A 26,549-nucleotide genomic window follows, 5' to 3' on the forward strand; every position below is an offset into this window, starting at 1 on the left:
CTCAAAATGAAAAGTCCTGTACTGAGGGCAGAGAAGCCCAGTCACTATCCAAAACCCTATATCTGAGTTTTAGATCATTGGGCCTATAGTGCTGTGATCTTAGTGGTTGCTCAATTTACCTGTTATGATGTCACTCTGTCTTTGCTGCTGTTGGGATTCAGTACAGAAGTTAATGAAAAATATGAAGCCTCCTGCCTTTCAATAAAATTATATTTATTATTATTACTATATAATACTATGGAGTTATAAAGTAGAATAACACTAGTTTTAAGTCTCCACGGTCACTTTGGACGTCATTAATGGATGTTACAGGTTTATAACTTCTTGTAATGAACACTACTGAATAACAATCGTGTCTTGTCATTTTGAATAAAGGCCCATATTCAAATATTATTAATTGCTGAACATTTCTTAAAAATAAATAAAAAATATATACATCTAAATAAACTTCATATGAAGTCGAATGAACCAGTTTCTGTGAAGCAGCAGTGTAGGAGGAAGAGAAAAGCAGGGTCAGATAAAAAGGGCCACAGATTGGACACAGTTTAATATCCTATTCCGTGACGTCATTCGCTATTCCTATTGGTTCACACTATGAATATTGTTAAGCTATCTGAAACCGAAACAAAAAACAAAACAAAACATTTGGACGCCATAGGTTTTTTTACAAAATGTTACAGGTGACAGCTCCGAAAGCGTCAAGAGCATCAATGATACAGTACATTCATTCCCAGCAAAAGTCCTTACAGAATATGCTATTAAGCTAAGTTGACGTTCTGTATTATTGTTTAGGTATACAACATGCGCTGCTTGTCACTAAGTTGTGTACATATACTGGAATTTCCTATCTAAAAATATATTGCCACATTTCATTTTCTACTAAAACCCTAGTCTATTTATGATATATTTCTAACAACCCACATCAATGATGGCCGCACTGGCCTGCACTTCCAAAACCATCCTGTAAGTCTGCGGGGGATCTCCGAGATAAGGCGTGTCTTCAATTTGGGGCGGGATCAGCTGTCATTGTTAAAAAGTAATTGGCCGAAAATCTTGGAGGAGGGGTTAACAATAATGTTTGTTCCAATAGGAAACACGAAGGGCGTAATAGTAACCGGAAAGGGGCGTAATCGATTGGCCGGTGCATTGGTTGATGTCGCAGATGTGGGCCTTTAGCTGACTCTTCTTCTTCCTGGAGCTACAATTGCTTGTTAGCTAGAGGTGCCGGTAGAGATGTGGCTTCAGGGAGGGCTGTGAACTATATTCCTGTGACTACTAATATGACGGAGGCAGAAGACATGGAGAGGGAGTTTAACAAAATAGACGAGGAGAACCGCTGGAGTGCACTGTATGGGGTAAATGCACACTATTTTCCGGTACTGACTGTATCTGCAATCGTAGTCACTGTATTGTGTTTGTCTTACTGAAGTTACTGTATTATGATATTGCCCTAGAGCGATTTGTTATCCAGACACCTATAATACATCATTACATACCATAGCCAGGTGTGATCTGTGTATGTATTTAATACCTTACTAGTTTAGTGATTTACACGTCAAGCTGTATTCGTCATTTACTCACTGCTCCCTTTTTGTTGTTTTTTAAGATGTAACCGTTCATGGGGTGGGAAGCTGTATCCCCTACACATACATTGCTATGTACCTGAGACTTCACTTTTTATAATAACAACTTTACATCCAAGGCCTTACAAATGTATGCTGGTGTCCCCCTTTTCTCCATCACAGAGCCCGTCTTTTGTGGTACTTTTGTTGTGTAATCAAAGGGACATCTAATTCAAAATTTAAATGCACATAGATAAATTGCATACTTGAATAGGATCATATTTGCAATATACATATATTGGCAAAATGCTTCTAGTAAAAATTATCACTGTTTTAGTAGTAGCATTTTCTCTGCACATGCATATGAAACATAGCTAGTTCTACTCTGTGCACCATTTTAAATACTGCAGCTGCTCAGAGCACCAGTGGGGCTTGTATCATGTCAGAAATTAACAAATAGCGTCATCAAATGGTACAAGCACCAAGGGCTCTCTGAGAAAGTGCTGTGTTTAAAATACTGGTGCAAGATGAATACGTAAATACACACTTGAGACCGCTATACCTTTTTACTATAAGCATTTTTGCTAATACATATACAGTACATTACAAAAATGCTTCTATTTAAAATTGAAATGCATCCGTTTGCATTCCAATTTTGGCTGGAATTTCCTTTTAATATGTTGCAAACGCAACATCAGGTACTTTGTAGCTTCCCTGGTGACTCTGGGGATATACAGAAGGCACTCATTTTGAATTAAAATAATCAAACTCTGTGCTAATTTTTAACTACATATGGCAACATTATATAAAAAAAGGGGCCAAATTATATATCAAACTCCAGGAACCTTTTATATCTTTTTATTGAAATCAAACTCATGTAATTGTAAACAAATATGTATTGAATAATGCCATAAAGTTGGGAGCCAAACAACACAATACTCTGTTTAAATAGTGGTCCCCCCCTTTGTCATACAAAATACAAGAAGTTACATTTTAGTGGTTTTGTAACTTTTTTTTTCCCCCCTTCAAAATCCGCTATACTTCTTAAAGGGACACTAAACCAAAATGTTTTCTTTCATGATTCCGATAGAGCATGCAACGTTCTATTCTACTCCTATTATCACATTTTCTAAGTTCTCTTGCTATCTTTATTTAAAAAGCAGGAATGTGATGCATAGGAGCCAGACCATTTTTTTTGGTTGACAATCTGGGTTATGCTTGCTTATTGGTGGGTAAATGTAAGCCTCCAAGAAGCAAGCGCTATCCATGGTGCTGAATCTAAAATGGGCTGGCTGCTAAGATTTACATTCCTGCTTTTAAAATAAAGATGGCAAGAAAACGAAGAAAAATTGCTTAAAAGGAGTAAATTAGAGCATTACATTTTAATCAACTTTCTATCTGAAACATGAAAGGAAAAAATTTGGGTTCAGTGTCCCTTTTAATAATTTCTCCTGTTTTTTTTTTTTTTTTTTTTTTTCCTGGCATTATCACTACTGCAGTAACTGACATTTATGTCACAACAACAAAACATGACTAATTGTCTTTTTAAGAAAAACTTGCTTTTGTTCTATTTCTACATGTGGTTTGGCTTCTTTATCCATTTTTGTTGTTTGGTCTGCTAAGCTACACTTTTGACACACACTAATTAATAGAAATATATCATCTTGTTGTTTGTGTGTGGATATACTCAAAACAAACATTATTTAAGATCTTTGTTGTTTTGGTGAACTGCTGCTCATCCATTGCATTAGAGTGTCGCAGACTTTTAAAGGGCAGCAATAATCAATATGTATGGATGCATCGGGTATCCAGCTTTTCAAATGGAACACATATCTTAAAGGGGCCATAATACCCAAATGTTTAAACACTTGAAAGTGATGCAGCATAGCTGTAAAAAGCTGACTAGAAAATATCACCTGAACATCTCTATGTAAAAAAGAAAGATATTTTACCTCAAAAGTTTCTCAGTAGCCACATCCCATTCTAAAGGACGTCTAAGCAGCAAATCGGTATGTCTGTCCCGGGACAGCTAAGGGAGTGAGCTTACATGCACACTCATCTTATTTCCCTATTCAGTGTAAGGAAGTTTACAATGAAATCTCATGAGATCACAGTAAAAGAGTTCATGACCTCAGCACTGTTGATGCTGATTGGCTGCTGTTCATTTCTTTTTTTTTTTTTTTTTTTTACCTGCAGCTGGGCAGCAGCTCAGTATAACTTTTTTTTTTTACACAGAACTTTCTTTGCTGAGCTGAGGAAATTGTGAGGTAAAATATCTTCCTTTTTTACATAGAGATGCTCAGGTGATATTTTCCTGTCAGCTTTTTACAGTTATACTGCATCCGTTTCAAGTGATTTAGCATATGAGTATTATGTCCCTTTAAAGGGATACTGAACCCAAATTTTTTTTCTTTCAAGATTCAGATAGAGCATGCAATTTTAAGCAACTTTATAATTTACTCCTATTAATTTTTCTTCGTTCTCTTGCTATCTTTATTTTAAAAGCAGGAATGTAAATCTTAGCAGCCAGCCTATTTTAGGTTCAGCACCATGGATAGCACTTGCATATTGGAGGCTCACATTTACCCACCAATAAGCAAGCATAAACCAGGTTCTCAACCTAAAATGGGCCGGCTCCTATGCATCACATTCCTGCTTTTTAAATAAAGATAGTAAGAAAACAAAGAAAAATTAATAATAGGAGTAAATTATAAAGTTGTCTAAAATTGCATGCTCTATCTCAGTGTTTTTCAACCAGTGTGCCGTGGAACACTAGTGTGCCGTGAGAGATCCTCAGGTGTGCCGCGGCAGACTGACAACAGTGCGGGGGTGTTTGTGAATGAATGTCAATATGTCTTGTATAGTTTGTAGGAAGCATGGCATGACAGCACAGTACAGTGTATCGGGTTGATTTCCGGCGACTCCTGTCCGCCTGCTCAGAGCAGATGGACAGGGTTATGGAGCAGCGGTCTTTAGACCGCTGCTTCATAACTTATGTTTCTGGCGAGTCTGAAGACTCGCCAGAAACACGGGCCCACAAGCTCAAATGGGCCCCTTTGCATGATATAGTGCCGAGCTTATTATTTACACCTAGCCCTAGATTGATGGGAGTTATTTAAATTGATGTGCACTATTATCTGTTTGCACAATTATTAGCAGATCGCTTGATATTGCTGATTATATGTACTGTATAGATAAATCTGTAAGGCTTTGTCCTGTTATTGATATTATAGTCCCTACATTTTTGATTTTTTTTTTTTTTTTTTTTTTTAAAGATATTTTTAATTAATTGTAATGTGTACCAGATTCAGCCTCTATCCCCAAGGCAGAACATGCTGTGATCTGAGATGTCATCGCAGAAAATGCAGCATGTCTGCAGAAAGAACAGGACACATGCAGGAACTGTTATCACTTTCACTTTGCAGCACTGTTCCACATTAGGCTGTTCTCTTCAAACAGAGCTGTGCTCTGGCTGCACTGTGTAAGTTTTCCTGTGTTCTGTTTGAAGAGAACAGTCTAATATGAAGCAGTGCTGCGAAGAAGCAGTGATTGTCTCTTAGGGATTTTTTTTAACCCGTCTTTCCCAGTTTGCAAAGCTGTGACTTTAAAATGACCTGCAGAAAATTTTCTCACAAAAAGAATCTCATCGCAGAAAGTGAAGAAAAGATCTGCCTCTGGGACCTCTATATAAGTATATATCTGTTATTTTAAGAGCGGACTAGATATTTATTCCCTAACCTTATGGCTGGTTATTTACCATTGCAGATAGATTTCACGATTTTTATGTTAGAATGAAGTCCAGGGTTAATTTGTTAAGAGGCCCCTTGCATTGGTGGAGAACTAATAAATATAAATAATCCCACCTTGGTTAAATTGGCAAAACCCTACTTATGCATCTCAGGCACCTCAACACAATTTGAGCGCCTCTTCTCTTCTGCAGACAAAATAGCTGCAAAAAGAGAGCCAGCCTCAGCCAGGAGCATGTCGTCATGTTTACGTTTTTGCATTTTAATGCAAAGTTTCTGAAATAGTGAATAACAGAATGTTATAAGCAGTGGTAGTCTACCTATTACTAGTTCTACCTCTTTTCAAACAGTTTGTGGTTTTGCTTAATTATAAAAAAAATTGTTCTGCTGCTTAAACATTGGACAAACAGTTGTCAATGTACAGTTTTAGTCTAAAGTTTTATATTTGTAACACTCAGTGTGGATTTTATGTTAAATATAGGAAAAAATAATTGTTTGATTATGGAAATAGTCGTTAGTTGCAGCCTATCCTATCTATCTCTCTATTTTGTAACAGGAACACTTTTAACCACAGTCTTCTAGGGCACAAATGCAGCACAGGACAGTCCACTGTAGTTTAAAAGGCTTTATATTTACTACAACAGCAAACAGTTCAATTTCAAGAGGGAAATCTTACCTCTGTAGCAATCTACTGTACTTTAAAGCATATCCCAGCACTTCACAGCATTTCAAAGTGCTTTGCAAAAATAATGTCCTTTTTAGTAACCACACCTGTGATTAGCTGCTTAATCAAAAACCTGAACTGGACAGCTTCACAGGTGTCTGGCATAATGGCCAACCCTTCTCCCAATTATCCCAACCCCAAGGACCCAGAACACAGTTTACCAACTGCACAATAAAATTTTTCTTTTTTTTCCCTTTTTATCTCTCTCGTTTTTAACTAAAAGGAGAAATACCATGTACAATACTTGGTCTTGCATATCTTTCCATTAATAAAAAGGCCTTGCTTTCTGTCAAAAATAATAATAATAAAAAATAGTGTATGTGTGTGTGTGTGTGTATGTATATGTGTGTGTGTATATATATATATATATATATATATATATATATATATATATATATATATATATATATATATATACACACACACACAATGTAATACTATATTATCCTGCGCTACAGAAAAACCAAAGAGCTAAAAATTGATATTGAAACAGTGGCGTATATATGGAATGGAATAATAAAAACTGATCAATAAAGTAAAACATAAATATTTGTTTCAATTGCACAAAAGTTCTTGAAAGTCCGTCATAAAATTGCTACATAACAGGTAATGTTTATGAGCAGTAATAAAACAAAGTTGTTTGGAGAAATCCCACACGAAAATCTTAAAGCCCCAAATACTTACAGAAAATAACTTCAATCGTATGAGGTAAGGATTTAGCATCTGAGGTGGAGGAAATCATTTCCACAAAATGCGAGACACACTGCTCCACAAACCGCTTCACCGTTGGAGGTAGCAAGAACTGTTTGTCTCTTTGTCCACAGCACAAGGGATCAATATCCTTGGCCCCCCCAAAAAAACTTTTCCTATCAGAAAAGCAGTTTGCACTTCTCATTGGGTAATTAAACGTGTTTTTGTACCAGACTTTTTACAAACATTTGAGGTATTTGGTATCAAGTTATCAGACATAAAAGTGAATCTATATTATTTCTCTAGAGTTTAGACATATATGTAAAATTCACTCAAACGATTTAAAAACAAAACAAAAAAAAAAACATAGGCTGAACCCTCCCCTCTTTAGTTAGTTCAAAATCTGTAATCCCTTATTAAATGTTAGAAAGAATGCAATGGTAGAGAAGACTAGATCCAACGCTTAAGGGCTCATAATTAAAAACCTTAAACACTAAATACATTTTATAAGCATATTAAAGTTATTTCTCACCTCTCTAGTTATGGGTGCTGCCATGATGAAATCTGTCAGTCTACATTCTAGTGCTGACCTGTTTGCACATGAGCAGTAACTCTCCTTCAGATAACTGCAGTGTAACTTTTATTTTTATGATTAGAGGTGCATTAAATGTATTTAGTGTTAATGAAAACAAGGAAGGTTTTTTTTTTTTCTGTCACTGCCTTGCTTTTTTGTATTAAAGTTTATTTTTTTTATTTTGTATTTGCTGTAACTCTAAATTAGGGATAGACCAATATTGTAACCGGGGCCGATATTCTAAAATTTTAAACATTAAAAGTAAACAACTGGGAATAATAAAGTGCTTGAAAATTAACTTATTAAATCAGGGCATATGAATAGACCGGTCCGGTCGCCAATGGCGACCTAAATTTCTTGCGGGCAAGTAAAATTTTTAAGTTACCAGCCCGAGCGGCGACCTGACATTTTAAGGGGGATATAAGAAGCAATAATAAAAAATGTAAATTTGCCTTTCAAATATGCGCACACAAGGGAAAGGAGGGTAGAAAGGGGAGGTTCTTTCTGTTAAATGCATTCAAAGACCTCCCCTTATCTTCATGGCTCTTGGTCTCTTCCTTGTCAGTTGCTACTTCCCACCCCTAAGGTTGTCTGCGCGGGAAGACATCCTGCTAGAGCGGTGAGTGTTTCTTCTCTGTGTGTGTATTAATGAAGTATGGGTTAAAGTGACTATATAGTTATGGTAGGCAGCTTGCTCATGTACATTATGCCGACGTACTCCAGGGTCCTCTGCAGAACTGCAGCACAATGTACATGAGCAAACTGCCTACTATAACAATATAGAGCACTGCACAATTTTTCTGGACGCTACTTTTGCTTCAAAAACTGATTTTACCAATTTGTAGAGAACATACCATCTCCATGCACCCATTCAAATCTCCTAGTGCGGCACTGACAGTTGCGCTAGTAGTTGAAAGGCAGCCGGGCAGAAAGGGGGAAAAAAAGTGTTTTTAACATGCTCGTTATGCCAAAGCTCTATAGGTTGAAGGGTGGCAGCATTAAATATACTTAGTCAATCGTGACCCCACATATACTGAAGTAAAAAAAAAAACAGCTCAATTATATCTCTTTTTTTTTTTTTTTTTTTTTTTTTTTACCCTTAGTGGAAAATAAGTCAAGATAGTACATACAGTATTACAAAGATAGTATCCCTGTTTTTTTGTAGTTGGTGATAGAAAAATATTTTCTAAAGTTAAATCCTTTTTATTAATACTCTAGTCCCAAGTAGTAAGCAGCTTGCAAAGCATTCAAATTGGGACCTCTGTCTGCAATGCTTTGTGAGATTACAATAACACTATTTATATTGCCTGTTTAAATAAGATATATACACGCTACATGCAGATATACACGGGCGACTAAAGTTTCTTGCGGGCTGGTAAGTTTTGTGATTTACTTGCCCGGTGGGCGAGGGCAGTTTTTGGGTATTCATAGGCCCTGTTAAATTACTTCCCAAAACATAGAAAAATGGCATAAATCCTTTTTCTTTTGCATGATGTACCGAGTCCACGGATTCATCCTAATTTGTGGGATATTGTCCTTCCTGACAGGAAGTAGCAAAGAGAGCACCACAGCAGAGCTGTCTATATAGCTCCCTCCTTAACTCCACCCCCCAGTCATTCTCTTTGCTGGCTCTAAGCAGGAAGAGTAAAGAGAAGAGGTGTTAAACTGTTAGTTTTATTTTATCTTCAATCAAGTGTTTGTTATTTTTAAATGGTACCGGTGTTGTACTATTTGCTCTCAGGCAGGACATAGATGAAGATTTCTGCCTGGAGGATGATTATCTTAGCATTTGTAACTAAGGTCCACTGCTGTTCCAACATGAGCTGAGGAGTACAGGAAAACTTCAGTGTGAGGAATGGTTCTTGCTATATAGCAATGAGGTATGTTCAATCATTTTTTCTGCAGAGACTGTGTTAACTCAGAAAGGCTGACAGTATCCCCATTAGGGGAAGGGGAAGCAGTAATCCTAGTGTTATCAGAGGTTTTTACTAGCTTGCATAAAGGGCTTAATTTTTTTTGGGCACTCAGTTTGTTTATGTAAAATTGGTACAAACATTTGTGTGTTCTGGGAGTAACGTTTATGTTTATGGGACGTTTGCTTTAGGGGTCATTTGGCTTATTTTGGGTTTGTTATAACCCACATGGTTTTCAAACTAGGTTTGTTAGATTTGAGTAGGCCCCAGTAACATCGCGTGAGGTGGGCGGGGCCTATTTTCACGCCTCAGTTGCGCATTTAGTTATACAGACAAGCAGCAAGCAACTTCTCCTGAGGTCCTGATGATCTTCTGAGGGGCTATTCAAAGCTTTAACCCCATATTATCGTTCCTAATGGCAGGTAGGGCCACAGCAGAGCTGTGGCAAGGTGCTTATAGGGGTGTTTAACCGGTTTTAGACATTTTTTTTTTCAATCCGTTTTTTTCATTTGGGTGTTTATTGCTTATTTTTTTTTTTTAAATTAAGTTTTTTATTGAGACATTAAATGGAAATAACAGGAATTAAAGTATGTCCCAGCACGAGACAGACACAATAGTAAATAACTGATACATATCACGTTTGGAAAGTACATAAAATTTAAAACATTAGTGTGCTAGTATAGAATTAGTTATAATAGTATCTAAACAATAGGAGCTCAATATGTATATGATAGTAGGAGGCAATGACATGGAAGGTGTCTAGATCGAAAACAGAGGGATAACATTTGACAGAAGTTATAGTACCAGCTTTATGACCTTAAGTATGAAGTGCAAACAGTGAAAACAAAACATGTGTGACTGGAACATATGGAAATGAAGTCTCGATTTTATGATACAGATAACTAGTGGTCCCTACTCTCAGATAAGGGGCATTCTAGAAACTGAAAATGATGAGAGGAAGGGAACTGGCTTCTATCAGGTCTCCCGTAGACCTGAGTGTATGGGGGGGAAGGGGATGCAGCGGGCAAGAGCCGCTCGTAATGGGGGGACAAGGGAGGAGGGGAGGGGAGGGGGGGCGGAGTTAGGTAAGTTGTTATGAAAATACACATCACAGGATTCTAATGTAATGTAACATAACACTTTCCACTATAATCCCCTGTAACATAAGGATGCAACCATGTGCAATCATTGATCTCAGACAAATTAGTAGGCCTCAAGATTGCAACAACTAGGAATAAGGATATTCAGTAATACTATATAAAATCCTACAGTGGCTGTGTGTATAGTATTAAACTATATAAAGGAAACTGAGCACGGGCTTACAGGTTTCTCGTAGTATATGGCAGTTAGCTATCAACTCAGAAAAGGTTTGCTAGGAGAAAGTTTAAGGATAAGCATAGCTAGAAACCGTATAATTATGGGATGACTTAGTTAATTCTTTGTATTATTCATACCGTAGAGTTAGATAGAGACTGGGAAGGACTAGGCGTATATCCTGCTAGTGTATGGTAGGAGAAATAATAAGATGACTAAGCATGTACCAATTAAGGGGTAGAATTAAAACAAGGCACCCGCTTAGACAGATATCTCTATCCCCATGTATATTATTAGGTATTGTATACACATCCCTGACCAAGTTCACTAAATAAACTATTATGCTGAGCCGTGTCTTCCCAGTGAACACGGCCCAGCAACGTCTACAACAGCTGAAGGAGAGATTATGTATTCTTCACTCCTGGCCCAATATGTCAACCTATAATATGCAGTGTCTAGAATGTAAAAATTTGGTTGGCTGTTGGAATGCATAATTAAAGGAATATAGTGGTGAGCTTTCAGTAGTCTCATTATGACCTGGACACAATGCTTTATATATCAGAATGAATCTTAGCACATGGAATATGAGGACTTGAGTAGAATTAAACCCATAAATAACGGCATCATGACCAGCATTAGGAACATATAGGGAGCACTATACCAGAATTCACATAATTGAAGCCCTGCATACAAAAGTGGAAACAAATACTTTTAGGAAACTTAGCAGGGTTGTCTATCAGACATTAGAATACACTTTCAACCTTAAAAATCAGGTAATATTTATACCAAACAAAGCTGCGTTTTAAAGGAAAAACTAAAGTTCCAGTGTCCTGATATTTCTCATTGCGCTATGAAGGCAAATACGGTGGTTATTAGAGAAATAATAACATGGAGAGTGTCCATGATACTGTGATTAGACATATAAGGAAAGTCACTTTCAGACTTTTTTTTTTTTTTTTAAACAATAGTACTTGTATGATTTGCAATTGAAAAGCCCTGCTTATAGCAGTGCACATAGCCAGGGGGCATAAAACAGTAAATGACCCAGCATATAATATTATTGGTAAAATAATATATGTTCAGCTGCCTCAGACATTGCTTGTTATTTGGGGCCAAACTGAGACCTATGGGGTGACAGGACCATATTATATAATTGACATGGGGGTATAAACTACACAGCTCATGAATAATAATCAGCTACAATAACCTCAGGTGTAGAGGAAGAAAGAAAACATTATCAAACAGAACTTTTAACAACTATATGCTTGATAAAGAGTTAATGTCTCTAATTTGGAGCTCTATATAAACATAGGTTGTCGCTGGAGACAGTAACCCATAGGTATAGCAGAACATGGTAAACTGGCAGTTCGCTGATGTATAGCAATAAGTCATACTTGTGGGACCCCCAACTGTAAAAAGACCGTAGGGGTAATAATCTTTGTAAAAATAAAAGTTTGTTGTTGTCTCTGTAATCACTCTAACCTCCTCCAGCACAGAGTCCATTTAAATGCACATCCGGAAAGCGTATAAGGGGAAAAAACTGCTAGTCCTTTCAGAAAATAAGGGGGAATAAAGTGAATCATAGAACCTGTCAGTAGGGATGTTGCTGGTCAAACTGCACTCCGTTTAGCCTACACCATTTCTATCTAATTTGCGCCAAGACACAGGTAGTAGCTCCCTGCCAGAAATATATAACGTAGTGTCTGCCGAGCTAGAGAAGTCACCCGGTCTGGGAAAGCACCACATATCTCTCAGAAAAGGCAATTGTGCTCTTGCAAAAAGAAAAGTGACGGTCCTTTTAGCTGGCTTGCACCCTTTAACAAGAGAGTTGAGCGAGTAATCAAGCAGCTGCTCCACATAGCAAGAGACTGGGCTCAGCAGATGTGTATGAGGTATCCACAACCCGCTCTGTGAGTGTGATAGAAAGTCACCCCCTATATTGCCTGCGAGCTGATTAAGGCACCCTCTATCTTCAGGGATCGAGCTAGGCTGCTCAATGTCCGTGAGGTAAGGTGTAGGCTTAGACTTACATAACCGGTGGGTCTTTGCGCTCTGCAATGTCAGCTCCAGTGTACACAGAGACATCGGTGTATGTTCAACGAAGACCTGATCAGAGCGTCCCTGTGAAGAAACAGTAGTGACGTTGTTAGTGTCGGTAGGCAGTGAGGGTTGTTGCTGCTGTGATAACATCGGCAGGCTTTCTAGATAAGATTTCGGCCGCGTGTCTCCATGTTCCCTGTTAGTTTGTGTGTGGCTGGACGCTCCTCTCAATAGCTGTAGAGAACCTAGTAGATCCAAAAAGCAGTTGGACATCTGTTTGTTAAAATCTCGTAACATAACAAGTAGTATTCCAGGTTCCTCCTCCATTTTAACAGCGGCTTCATTCCTTGTCCTTTGGGGTTTTAAGTCAGTAGTGGTGGTGAAGGGCCTACTAAATTTGCCGCTCGTAGCGCGACAGCTCACTACTGGAGGGGTCATGAGGCACTTTTGTTGCTGAAAAATTTTTCTCAGAGCGGAAATCTTGTGGTTACATAGATTAAAGTATCACATCCACACGTATAGCTTAGTATAAGGCTGAAAAGAAACAGATTATTAGGAGTTTATAAAGTAAGGCCTAGGAGCTCAGTAGATATGTGTCTGCTTGCCTCGGCTGCTGGCTCCGCCCCCCCTGTTTATTGCTTATTAACTTGTGGTGCAATCCTTCTAAAGCTTAGTGGGTACACTGTTAAAATTTCAGAAAAATTGAAGCAATTTTAACCTGTTTTGCAGTTTTCCCCCTTTTTTTTTTCTTTTAAAGGCACAGTACCGTTTTTGCAAATTGTGTTTTTTTTTCCATTAAATAAAGTGTTTTCCAAGCTTGCTTGTTTTATTACTAGTCTGTTAAACATGTCTGACACTGAGGAAACTCATTGTTCAATTTGTTTAGAAGCCATTGTGGAACCTCCTCTTAGAATGTGTCACACTTGTACTGATATGTCTATAAATTGCAAACAGCATATTTTGACTTATAAAGGTTTGGCATTAGATGATTCTCAGACAGAATGAAGTCATGTTTTGCCACCTAGTTCTCTCCAAGTGTCTCAACCAGTAACGCCCGCACAAGCGACGCCAAGTACTTCTAGTGCGTCTAATTCTTTCACCTTGCAAGATATGGCTTCAGTTATGAATACTACCCTCACAGAGGTTTTATCTAAGCTGCCTGGTTTGCAAGGGAAGCGCAGTAGCTCTGGGTTAAGAACAAATGCTGAGCCTTCTGACGCTTTCGTATCCGATATTCCCTCACAATGTTCTGAAGTAGGGATGAGGGAGAGATTTCTGATTCAGGAAAGACGTTCACTCAGACAGATTCAGATATGACGGCATTTAAATTTAAGCCAGAGCACCTCCGCTTATTGCTCAGGGAGGTTTTAGCTACTCTGGATGATTGTGACCCTATTGTAGTTCCAGAGAAATTGTGTAAAATGGACAAATATTTAGAGGTTCCTATTTACACTGATGTGTTTCCGGTCCCTAAGAGGATTTCGGACATTGTTACTAAGGAGTGGGATAGACCAGGTATTCTGTTCGCTCCCCCTCCTGTTTTTAAGAAAATGTTTCCCATTTCTGACACCATAAAGGACTCATGGTAGACGGTCCCTAAGGTGGAGGGAGCTATTTCTACCCTGTCTAAGCATACAACTATACCTATTGAAGACAGTTGTGCTTTCATTGATCCTATGGATAAAAAATTAGAGGGTCTCCTAAAGAAAATTTTTGTTCATCAAAGTTTTCTTCTTCAACCTATAGCATGCATTGTTCCTGTAACCACTGCAGCTGCCTTTTGGTTTGAGGCTCTGGAAGAGGCTCTTCAGATGGAGACCCCACTAGATGATATTTTGGACCAAATTAAGGCTCTTAAATTGGCTAATTCTTTTATTACAGACGCCGCTTTTCATCTTGCTAAATTAGCGGCTAAGAATTCAGGTTTTGCCATTTTAGCGCGTAGATCGTTATGGCTTAAGTCCTGATCAGCTGATGTGTCATCTAAATCTAAGCTTTTGTCGATCCCTTTCAAAGGTAAGACCCTATTCGGGCCTGCATTGAAAGAGATCATTTCAGACATTACTGGAGGGAAGGGTCATACCCTCCCTCAGGATAAGTCAAATAAGACTAGGACCAAACAAAATATTTTTTGTTCTTTTCGAAACATCAAGAGTGGTCCCTCTACCTCTTCCCCTGCTGCAAAGCAAGAGGGGAACTTTGCTCAATCTAAGTCAACCTGGAGACCTAATCAGGCTTGGAACAAGGGTAAACAGGCCAAAAAGCCTGCTGCTGCCACTAAGTCAGCATGAAGGGGTAGCCCCCGATCTGGGACCGGATCTAGTAGGGGGCAGACTCTCTCTCTTTGCTCAGGCCTGGGCAAGAGACGTTCAGGATTCCTGGGCAGTAGAAATTGTAACCCAGGGATACCTTCTAGATTTCAAGGATTCCCCTCCAAGGGGGAGGTTCCATCTTTCTCAATTGTCTGTAAACCCGACAAAAAGAGAGGCGTTCTTACGCTGTGTAGAAGACCTTTTTACCATGGGAGTGATCTGCCCAGTTCCAAAACCAGAACAGGGGCAGGGGTTCTACTCCAATCTGTTCATAGTTCCCAAAAAGGAGGGAACCTTCAGACCAATTCTGGATCTCAAGATCCTAAACCAATTCCTAAGAGTTCCATCTTTACAAGATGGAGACCATTTTGACTATCATATATTGACCCTCCTGGATCAATGGTAAGACCACCGTGGACTTAAAGAATGCGTATCTACACATTCCTATCCACAAAGATCATCACCAGTTCCTCAGGTTCGCCTTTCTGGACAAGCATTATCAGTTTGTGGCTCTTCCTTTCGGGTTGGCCACGGCGCCGCAAATCTTCACGAAGGTGCTAGGGTCCCTTCTGGCGGTTCTAAGGCCACGGGGCATAGCAGTGGCGCCTTATCTATACGACATTCTAATTCAAGCATCGTCCTTCCAACTAGCCAAATCTCACACGGACATCGTGTTGGCTTTTCGAAGATCTCACGGGTGGAAGGTGAACGTAAAAAAGAGTTCACTTATCCCCCTCACAAGAGTTCCATTCCTGGGAACTCTGATATATTCGGTAGACATGAAATTTTTTCTGACGGAGGTCAGGAAATCAAAGATTTTAACCGCCTGCCGAGCTCTTCATTCCATTCCTCTGCCGTCAGTGGCTCAGTGTATGGAGGTAATCAGACTAATGATAGCGGCAATGGACATAGTTCCGTTTGCTTGCTTGCATCTCAGACCACTGCAACTATGCATGCCCAAACAGTGGAATGGGGATTATGCAAATTTATCTCCTCAGATAAATCTGGATCAAGAGACCAGAGACTCTCTTCTTTGGTGATCTACAAACACAAGAAGAGACAGATGCGCCACATGGCCCAATATTGTTTGATTCAATCTAGTCAAACAAACAAAAGAAACGGAAACAAGGATAGGTCACAAGCCGTCAAAAATAGGCTAGTATGACTATAAGTATGGCAGGTATTCAGGAGGAGCCTTTAGCCTAAATTCAAGTAGAGAATGTACATATAATATAATGCAGTCAGCAAATAATCACAGTAGTTCAAAGGGCTTACCCTGCAGCCGTTCAAAGCTTGACGCTAATTGCTGCCCAGGCATGGACGTTGAAGCAATATGCTGCCGTCAAGCACTTGTGCTTATTCAGAGGTCCTGAACTGATGTAGATTACCTTGCCGCCTAGGACACAACCGGATCGTACCGGGTCCTCTCAAGAAAACGGACAATTTCACTGATGCGTCTCCCTCCTGTAGTGTTAAACTTCTTGCAAGGTGGATCTGTCTCCTAAACCTCAGATGAGCCGGGCATTTAAGCAGCCGCTCGCTATACCGCCAAGTCGTGGACGTGTAATAGGTAGGGCAGACTCCACCAATCCTGGAAGGCGATCTGTAGGGGATGATCTGTAATCCAATGGAAACTTCTGAAGAGAAATCCAGGCTAAAAGGCTCTACTCCCGGCAGGGGTAGACAAGCTCAATTGCTGGACAAGATAGACATGAGCTGAAAAAAAGAAAACTTGAGCAAGTCCTTAAGTAAAACATAACATTTATTTCACCCTTGTGGGTATTTTAAAAACACTCCATAATAACTCCACCACATTATATTATAGTCACCCAGCAGACCAAACTCCCGCAAAGATGTAATATCTGTATTCAAAACGATAAGAAAGACACAGGTGCCACCATGGCCTAGTATAGCAGGAACAGTGATGATACAGAGCCAGTAATAAGAGAGGTACTCACAATAGTTGTAGCATCTCCCTTGATGCTATAGGAGCAGGATGGGGTCAATTCAGTCACCCACCAGACTTGATAATAGGCACTCAGGACAGTGTGGATCCAGAAGTAGGCCAAAAATAGGATGGTCTCGAAGGGAATCCCTTAGCAAAAGGGACAACTCACAAAAAAAGGATGGTAGCAAGTATTCCAAGATAAATGATTTTAATAAAAAGTTAAAAACATAGGCGACGCGTTTCTCAGCTCAAGGCTGTTTCATCAGGCTTCATACAATGTTAATAGGACACTTGCTACATGTATATACAACAAACAACTAATCACAAACAAATGGACTCACATGATGATGGGAGGGGCCGAGAAAACAGGAAGTGACCTGTTAGCCAATAGGATTGTTAATAACCAAAGTGGTCATCAAACATATGTTAGAGTTAAAACATCTCATTTGTGTCTGCATTTGATAATAAAATAAGATCAAACCAAATAAAAATCTCAATTAATATAAAAAAAAGATACAAAAATATAAACATATGTTAGAATTAAAAAGAAAACATCTCATTTGTGTCTGCATTTGATAATAAATAAAATCAAACCGAATAAAAATCTCAATTGATATAAAGAATGTACAAAAATATAAACAACATGATATAAGAACAGCTAGATTTAAAAACAGCATGATATATAAACATAATGACTCCTCATATCAAAGTATGTATGTGCACATCTCATATGTATCTTCATCACGCTATATAGAAAACACAATTGATAAAAAGGGATATGAGCAAAATGACCATATCATAGTTAGTGCAATACGCATCTCATATGTATTAGCATTGGATAGTAAATCAGATCACACTATATATATATATATATATATATATATATATATATATATATATATATATATATATATATATATATATATATACAAACAAACACAATTAATAATAAGGGATATACGAATAAATAAACAGCATTAGCTTTCATTTCATAGTAGGTGTGATAAACAACTCGGGTTGCTGCATTACCACAATATATCACACACCTAGTATTCCACCATCAGACTATCTCAACATACCCAGACATGTTTAGGAGATCGAATGATTTTTGCGTGATCTCAATCCGTGTGTTGTGGCTATGAACTGTGTGCGTGTAAATGGCGATATACAATGTATCAAAACAATGATGACATCGTAATCGGCGTGAAACTAGACCCATTGCGCATGACTGACTGGAGTCTGTCAGTCAAATCTAGAGGAGTTCTCTGAAAGGGCTATAGGGAAGGCGTCTACAGTACGCCTATTGGTTCGTATGGTTGATAGGACTTGTAATGAAAAAGGGGCAGTGATTATATACCGTATCAGTGCATAGCGGCTTTAAAGCCTATCAATAGAAGGTGTTTAAAACGAAAAAACAAAGATATATCTCTGATTCTCTTAACTATCGCCACCTATAACGGCAGCTGCTTATCTACTAAAAACCAGAATATGTAATGGATTCTCAATTTGAGTATTCTAATCTAGAACAAAATTCATAGGTAGTGACAGTTGTCAGCATAATAGAATCCTCAACTCGTTAGTCCGGCGCTACGCTTAATGATAGGTAGAAAGGGAGTTTAAAGTGCCTACTGTGAGTGGCTTAGTTGACCCAAAAATACTTAAGTTTATAGTGGGACTGCCGTATCTAGTATTACAAGCAGTAACAGGAAATATTATGCTAAAGTGTTAGTGTTTGTGAACTATGTTAAAAAAGAGTTTAAGGTGTCTACTGTGAATGGCTTATTTGACCCATAATAGATTGAAAAAGAGTTTAAAAGAGTTTAAAGTGCCTACTGTGAATGGCATTAGTTGACCCAAAAATACTTAAGTTTGTATTGGGACTGCCATATCTAATGTTACAAACAGTGACAGGAGATATTATGCTAAAGTGTTTGTGAACTATGTTGAGAAAGAGTTTAAAGTACCTACTTTTAATGGCATATTTGTCCCAAAAAGATACAACACTTGAGCTTCTAGTAAAACTGCCATATCTAGTGTTACATGAGCAACAGGAGATAAAACGCTAAAGTGTTCTTGTTTGTAAAATAAATTAATAGTAAAACATAATAGTTTAATAATATAAGCACACTTCCTTGTATTCTCTTCTGTACTCCCCAAAAGAGAATACAAGAATAAAAAAGTGCTGAGGATACTTAGGTGAATCTGTGTGATAAGTGGTATCTCACCTACGCATCCATATTCACAACAACAATCTGTGGGGATTAGTCGGTGCAGGCGTTGGGGTGATAAATTGATGCTCATGAGTGTCTAATGTAGATGAAGTAGCCCACGTGACTAATATGTGAGTGTGTAAAAAAATAAATAAAAAAAAATATATATATACACACAGGGAGTGCAGAATTATTAGGCAAGTTGTATTTTTGAGGATTCATTTTATTATTGAACAGCAAACATGTTCTCAATGAACCCAAAAAACTCATTAATATCAAAGCTGAATAGTTTTGGAAGTAGTTTTTAGTTTGTTTTTAGTTATAGCTATTTTAGGGGGATATCTGTGTGTGCAGGTGACTATTACTGTGCATAATTATTAGGCAACTTAACAAAAAACAAATATATACCCATTTCAATTATTTATTTATTTTTACCAGTGAAACCAATATAACATCTCAACATTCACAAATATACATTTCTGACATTCAAAAACAAAACAAAAACAAATCAGTGACCAATATACCCACCTTTCTTTGCAAGGACACTCAAAAGCCTACCATCCATGGATTCTGTCAGTGTTTTGATCTGTTCACCATCAACATTGCGTGCAGCAGCAACCACAACCTCCCAGACACCACAGGTTCTCAATGGGGTTCAGATCAGGTGAACAAGGAGGCCATGTCATTAGATTTTCTTCTTTTATACCCTTTTTTGCCAGCCACGCTGTGGAGTACTTGGACGCGTGTGATGGAGCATTGTCCTGCATGAAAATCATGTTTTTCTTGAAGGATGCAGACTTCTTCCTGTACCACTGCTTGAAGAAGGTGTCTTCCAGAAACTGGCAGTAGGACTGGGAGTTGAGCTTGACTCCATCCTCAACCCGAAAAGGCCCCACAAGCTCATCTTTGATAATACCAGCCCAAACCAGTACTCCACCTCCAACTTGCTGGCGTCTGAGTCGGACTGGAGCTCTCTGCCCTTTACCAATCCAGCCACGGGCCCATCCATCTGGCCCATCAAGACTCACTCTCATTTCATCAGTCCATAAAACCTTAGAAAAATCAGTCTTGAGATATTTCTTGGCCCAGTCTTGACATTTCAGCTTGTGTGTCTTGTTCAGTGGTGGTCGTCTTTCAGCCTTTCTTACCTTGGCCATGTCTCTGAGTATTGCACACCTTGTGCTTTTGGGCACTCCAGTGATGTTGCAGCTCTGAAATATGGCCAAACTGGTGGCAAGTGGCATCTTGGCAGCTGCACGCTTGACTTTTCTCAGTTCATGGGCAGTTATTTTGCGCCTTGGTTTTTCCACACGCTTCTTGCGACCCTGTTGACTATTTTGAATGAAATGCTTGATTGTTCGATGATCACGCTTCAGAAGCTTTGCAATTTTAAGAGTGCTGCATCCCTCTGCAAGATATCTCACTATTTTTGACTTTTCTGAGCCTGTCAAGTCCTTCTTTTGACCCATTTTGCCAAAGGAAAGGAAGTTGCCTAATAATTATGCACACCTGATATAGGGTGTTGATGTCATTAGACCACACCCCTTCTCATTACAGAGATGCACATCACCTAATATGCTTAATTGGTAGTAGGCTTTCGAGCCTATACAGCTTGGAGTAAGACAACATGAGAGGATGATGTGGTCAAAATACTAATTTGCCTAATAATTCTGCACTCCCTGTATATATGTATATATATATGTGTATATGTGTGTGTGTGTGTGTGTATGTATGTATATGTGTGTATATATATATATATATATATATATATATATATATATATATATATATATATATATATATATATATATATATATTGCGTAATCTGTGATATCATTAGATAGATCACAGTGAACACATGTATTACATGCTAGGTGGATGGCGTGCATAATTTTTATTTGTTGAAATAATATATAAGTAATAAATAAGTGTGTGATATAAATGGCCTATGTCAACGTGTAGTGAATGCATATAATACGATTATGTGGGGATGAATCTCATCTGTGTGGTATCAGAGGATAATTGTGTATAGATATGGTAGGTAGACTAGATGGTTTCTATTATGCTACATCTAATACTACCAGATGTTCAAATAAAATAGTCATAATCTGGGATTATAAATTAATATTAATTTGATATAAGCATTGATAATAATTAATATAAGCTAACCATTCTAGTGTTTAGAGATGTCGGGGGTACAGTATAGGATGCTGTCAGTAAACTATAAATCCTATAGGCTTAATTTTGGTGAAATATAGGGAAAATTTTCATAAGTCGAAAGCGGCTAAATCAACACATTCGTTAAGACCGTCAGGGGTTAGAGTGTGTAATTTATGAATCCAATAGGTCTCTCTGCGACGCAGAGTGAGCATAGGGTTGTGGCTATTTCGAGAAATTTGTTCAATGGGTAGTATAGATAGTGTTTGGGAACTACCTTTATGTACATAAGCGCAATGTCTAGAAAGACTGTGCTTGAGGAATTTCCTTTTGATATTATAGGTGTGTTCACTCCACCGCTTGCTGATGGCACGCCCAGTACGTCCCACGTATTGAGCCCCACATGCACAGCTAATGAGGTATACTACATAAGTGGATTCACGTGACAGTCTTTTGTTGATTTTGAATTGTTCACCTGTTTAGTTGTTTTTTTATATTAATTGAGATTTTTATTTGGTTTGATCTTATTTTATTATCAAATAAGACACAAATGAGATGTTTTAACTCTAACATATGTTTGATGACCACTTTGGTTATTAACAATCCTATTGGCTAACAGGTCACGTCCTGTTTTCTCGGCCCCTCCCATCATGTGAGTCCATTTGTTTGTGATTAGTTGTTTGGTGTATATATATGTAGCAAGTGTCCTATTAACATTGTATGAAGCCTGATGAAATAGCCTTGAGCTGAGAAACGCGTCGCATGTAAAATCATTTATCTTGGAACACTTGCTACCATCCTTTTTTTTGTGAGTTGTCCCTTTTGCTAAGGGATTCCCTTCAAGACCATCCTGTTTTTGGCCTACTTCTGAATCCACACTGTCCTGAGTGCCTGTTATCAAGTCTGGTGGGTGACTGAATTGACCCCATCCTGCTCCTATAGCATCAAGGGAGATGCTACAACTATTGTGAGTACCTCTCTTATTACTGGCTCTGTATCATCACTGTTCCTGCTATACTAGGCCATGTTGGCACCTGTGTCTTTCTTATCGTTTTGAATACAGATATTACATCTTTGCGGGAGTTTGGTCTGCTGGGTGACTATAATAGATCTCAGACTGTCTCTATAGCACTGACTGAGGTGCTCTCCCAAATGTGAGTCTACTCCTCTTATATTTATCAATTAATTTTGGATCAAACAATATTGGGCCATGTGGCGCATCTGTCTCTTCTTGTGTTTGTAGATTGCTGCTTCTGGATCCCGGCTTGAATCCTCAGTTTGCTGCCTCATCCCAATATCGGAGACATAATCACACCAGAAATATATATATATTTATTTTTATTTACATATTACTATTACTGCATAACTAACTCGCCTAACATTTACTATTTTGCCTTTCTTGGACCCTCTATATCATTTTTTTAGGGTGCCCCCTATCTGTTTGTTTGTTTTCTCTTCTTTGGTGGTTGTCACAGGATCATCTGTCCTAGGGAATGTGTTTCCGCAGGCCAGCATGGGTCATAGTGACGACGGACGCCGGCCTATTGGGCTGGGGTGCAGTGTGGAATTCCCTGAAAGCACAGGGTGTGTGGACTCAGGAGGGGAGGCTCTCCTCCCAATAAATATTCTAGAAGCGATATTCAATGCACTTCAGGCGTTGCCTCAGCTGGCTTCGGCCAGATTCATAAGATTCCAGTCGGACAATATCACGACTGTAGCATATATCAATCATCAGGGGGAAACAAAGAGTTCTCTAGCGATGATAGAGGTTTCCAAAATAATTTGATGGGCAGAGACTCACTCTTGCAATCTATAGCCCAGGAGTGGAGAACTGGGAAGCGGATTTTCTAAGTCGTCAGACTTTTCATCCGAGGGAGTGGGAACTCCATCCGGAGGTGTTTGCACAATTGATTCATCAATGGGGCACACCAGAATTGGATCTGATGGCATCTCGTCAGAACTTCCTTGTTACGGGTCCAGACCAAGGGATCCTCAAGCAGTACTGATAGATGCTCTAGCAGTACCTTGGTCGTTCAACCTGGCTTATGTGTTTCCACCATTTCCTTTCCTTCCTCGTCTGATTGCCAGAATCAAACAGGAGAGAGCTTTGGTGATTTTGATAGCACCTGCGTGGCCACGCAGGACTTGGTATGCAGACCTGGTGGACATGTCATCTCTACCACCGTGGACACTGCCGCTGAGACAGGACCTTCTCATTCAAGGTCCGTTCCAGCATCCAAATCTAGTTTCTCTGCGGCTGACTGCCTGGAGATTGAACGCTTGATTTTATCCAAGCGGGGATTCTCTGAGTCGGTCATAGATACCTTGATTCAGGCTCGAAAGCCTGTCATTAGGAAAATTTATCATAAGATATGGCCTAAATATCTTTGTGTGTGAATCCAAAGGCTACTCATGAAGTAAGATCAGGATTCCTAGGATTTTGTCCTTTCTCCAAGAAGGATTGGAGAAGGGGTTATCAGCTAGTTCCCTAATGGGACACACATCTGCTTTATCAATTTTACTGCACAAGCGTCTGGCAGATGTTCCAGACGTTCAGTCGTTTTGTCAGGCTTTAGTTAGAATCAAGCCTTTGTTTAAACCTGTTGCTCCGCCATGGAGTTTGAATTTAGTTATTCAAGGGGTTCCGTTTGAACCTATGCATTCCATAGATATTAAGCTTCTATCTTGGAAAGTTCTGTTTTTAGTTGCTATCTCTTCGGCTCGAAGAGTTTCTGAACTATCTGCATTGCAATGTGACTCGCCTTATCTTGTTTTTCATTCTGATAAGGTGGTTTTGCGTACCAAACCTGGATTCCTTCCTAAAGTTGTTACTCATAAGAATATTAATCAGGAAATTGTTGTTCCTTCCCTATGTCCTAATCCTACCTCTAAGAAGGAGCGTCTGTTGCACAACTTGGACATGGTTCGTGCTTAGAAGTTTTACTTGCAAGCGACCAAAGATTTCTGTCAAACATCTTCTTTGTTTGTTGTCTATTCTGGAAAACGTAGAGGTCAAAAAGCTACGGCTACCTCTTTCTTTTTGGCTGAAAAGCATCATCCGTTTGATATACAAGACTGCTGGACAGCAGCCTCCTGAAAGGATTACAGCTCACTCTACTAGAGCGGTGGCTTCCACATGGGCTTTTAAAAATGATGCTTCTGTTGAACAGATTTGTAAGGCTGCGACTTGGTCTTCACTTCATACCTTTTCCAAATTTTACAAATTTGATACTTTTGCTTCTTCGGGGGCTATTTTTGGGAGAAAAGTTCTTCAAGCAGTGGTGCCTTCTGTTTAGCCATCTGTCTTGTCCTTCCCGTTCATCCGTGTCCTGTAGCTTTGGTATTGTATCCCACAAGTAAAGGATGAATCCGTGGACTCGTCGTATCTTATAGAAGAAAAGTACATTTATGCTTGCCTGATAAATTGATTCCTTCTATGATACGACAAGTCCACGGCCCGCCCTGTCAATTTAAGACAGATTATATTTTTTTGATTTAAAACTTCAGTCACCTCTGCACCTTTTAGTTTCTCCTTTTTCTTCCTGTACCTTCGGTCGAATGACTGGGGGGTGGAGTTAAGGGAGGAGCTATATAGACAGCTCTGCTGTGGTGCTCTTTGCCACTTCCTGTTAGCAGGAGGGTAATATCCCACAAGTAAAGGATGAATCTGTGGACTCGTCGTATCATAGAAGAATTCAATTTATCAGGTAAGCATAAATTTACTTTTTTATGTTAAAATTAAGTCCAGGCTTACTTTATTGAGAGGTCCCTTGCAAAGGAGGAAAAACTTTGCATTGGTGGAGCTAACAAAGATAAAAATCCCACCTTGACGAAATTGGCAAAACCCTACTGAGCGCCTATTCTCTGATGCAAGCAAAATAGCTTGCAACAAAGTGAGCCAGTCTCAGCCAGGAGTATGTGGACATGTTGACATTTTTTGCATTTCAATGCAAAGTTTCTTTGAGAATGAATGTTACCAGTGATAGTCTACTTCTGTCTACTTTTACCTCTTTTCAGTTTGCTGCCTACAAATTGGACAAACAGTTGTGTTAATGTAAAGTTTTATATTTGTAACACTCAGTATGTGTATTTTATTTTAAATATTATTTTTTTTTTTTTTTTTTTTTTTTTTAAATCCAATTATTTGAAAAAATAATCGTCTGCTTAATCGATTATGAAAATAATAGTTAGTTGCAGCCCTACTAGCTAGGTAGCATGCACATTTCTGCAGAACTACATGACGGGAAATAGTGTTGCCATCTAGTGCTCTTGCTAATGTATAACATTGTTGCAAAACTTACCTTCTTGCTTTTCAACAAAGGATAACAAATCTAAGAAAATTAGATAATAGAAGTAAATTGGAAAGTTGTTTACAATTGTAAATTCTATCTGAATCATGAAAGAAAACATTTGAGTTTTTATATCTCTTTAAATCTGACACTGGATGCATACCTCCAATTATGCAAATGATCTGCCCTCATCAGATCACCTCAGGGTGAAGGAGTGTGAGTAAACTTCCAAAGGGAGTCGTTATTCCTACTATCTATGACTTTGATATAAGCCTCCAGAAGGGCTATACTTGGCTATAATATCAACTATATGAAGATATATCATCAATGTTAATTCTAACTGTATTACTTGTACTGGCCCATTAATTTTGGTCTTGTCTGGGCTTAACTTAATTGGACACTTTACGTTTTACAGAAGTAATTGTTTCGCACGTATTTATTACTTTTTTATATTTTTATGATTTTTATTAACTAGTATACAGTGCAGAATATTTTGTGTATTGTATTATATATTGTAATTTGTTTTTATTGTATATACCATAGTGGGTCCACTAATCCATTCATACATTGTTTTTTAGCCATTGTAAAATTACCTGTTGGCATACTTTATTTATTATCTATTGGTTGCATAACTGTTGCTATATATATATATATCATCCTTGGTACTATTGTTATCTCGGTGTGATATTTTATAGGTTGCGCAACTAGAGTCTTTCCTTTTGTTGTTTGTCATCCCCTATCCCTTATTTTACTCATACTACTTTCTATCTGGTAATGGAGAATCAGGGGTCTCTATAATCCAGATAGTTTCTCTAAGGCTGCATATATATATATTTTTTTTTCCATCTTAATATGGGAAGAGTCCACAGTTCCTTACTTGTGGGAATTACTGAACCTGGCCACCAGGAGAAGGCAAAGACACATAGATTCCTGGATCAGCACTTCCAGTTTATTGCTCTTCTGTTTGGTCTAGCTAAAGAAGAGTGGACCATTCGGAATATCTCCTCTGTCTTCTTCAATCCCATGTATGGAAGATTATCTAGAGAGTTCTCTTGTGTCAATTACCAGGG

General features: G+C 38.5%; 1 protein-coding gene across 1 annotated transcript in view; it reads left to right on the top strand.

Moving 5' to 3' along the window:
• Window positions 1–1,127: 1,127 nt before the first annotated feature.
• Window positions 1,128–26,549, top strand: part of PTPN2 (protein tyrosine phosphatase non-receptor type 2) — a 426,691-nt gene continuing 401,269 nt past the window's right edge. Inside the window, exon 1 of the mRNA XM_053714893.1 lies at window positions 1,128–1,355. Coding sequence (XP_053570868.1) covers window positions 1,281–1,355 — 75 coding nt within the window. The 5' untranslated portion in view covers window positions 1,128–1,280. The remainder of the gene's footprint in view (window positions 1,356–26,549) is intronic.

Source organism: Bombina bombina, chromosome 5 (genome assembly GCF_027579735.1).
Source record: "Bombina bombina isolate aBomBom1 chromosome 5, aBomBom1.pri, whole genome shotgun sequence".
NCBI classification, from domain to species: Eukaryota; Metazoa; Chordata; class Amphibia; order Anura; family Bombinatoridae; genus Bombina; species Bombina bombina.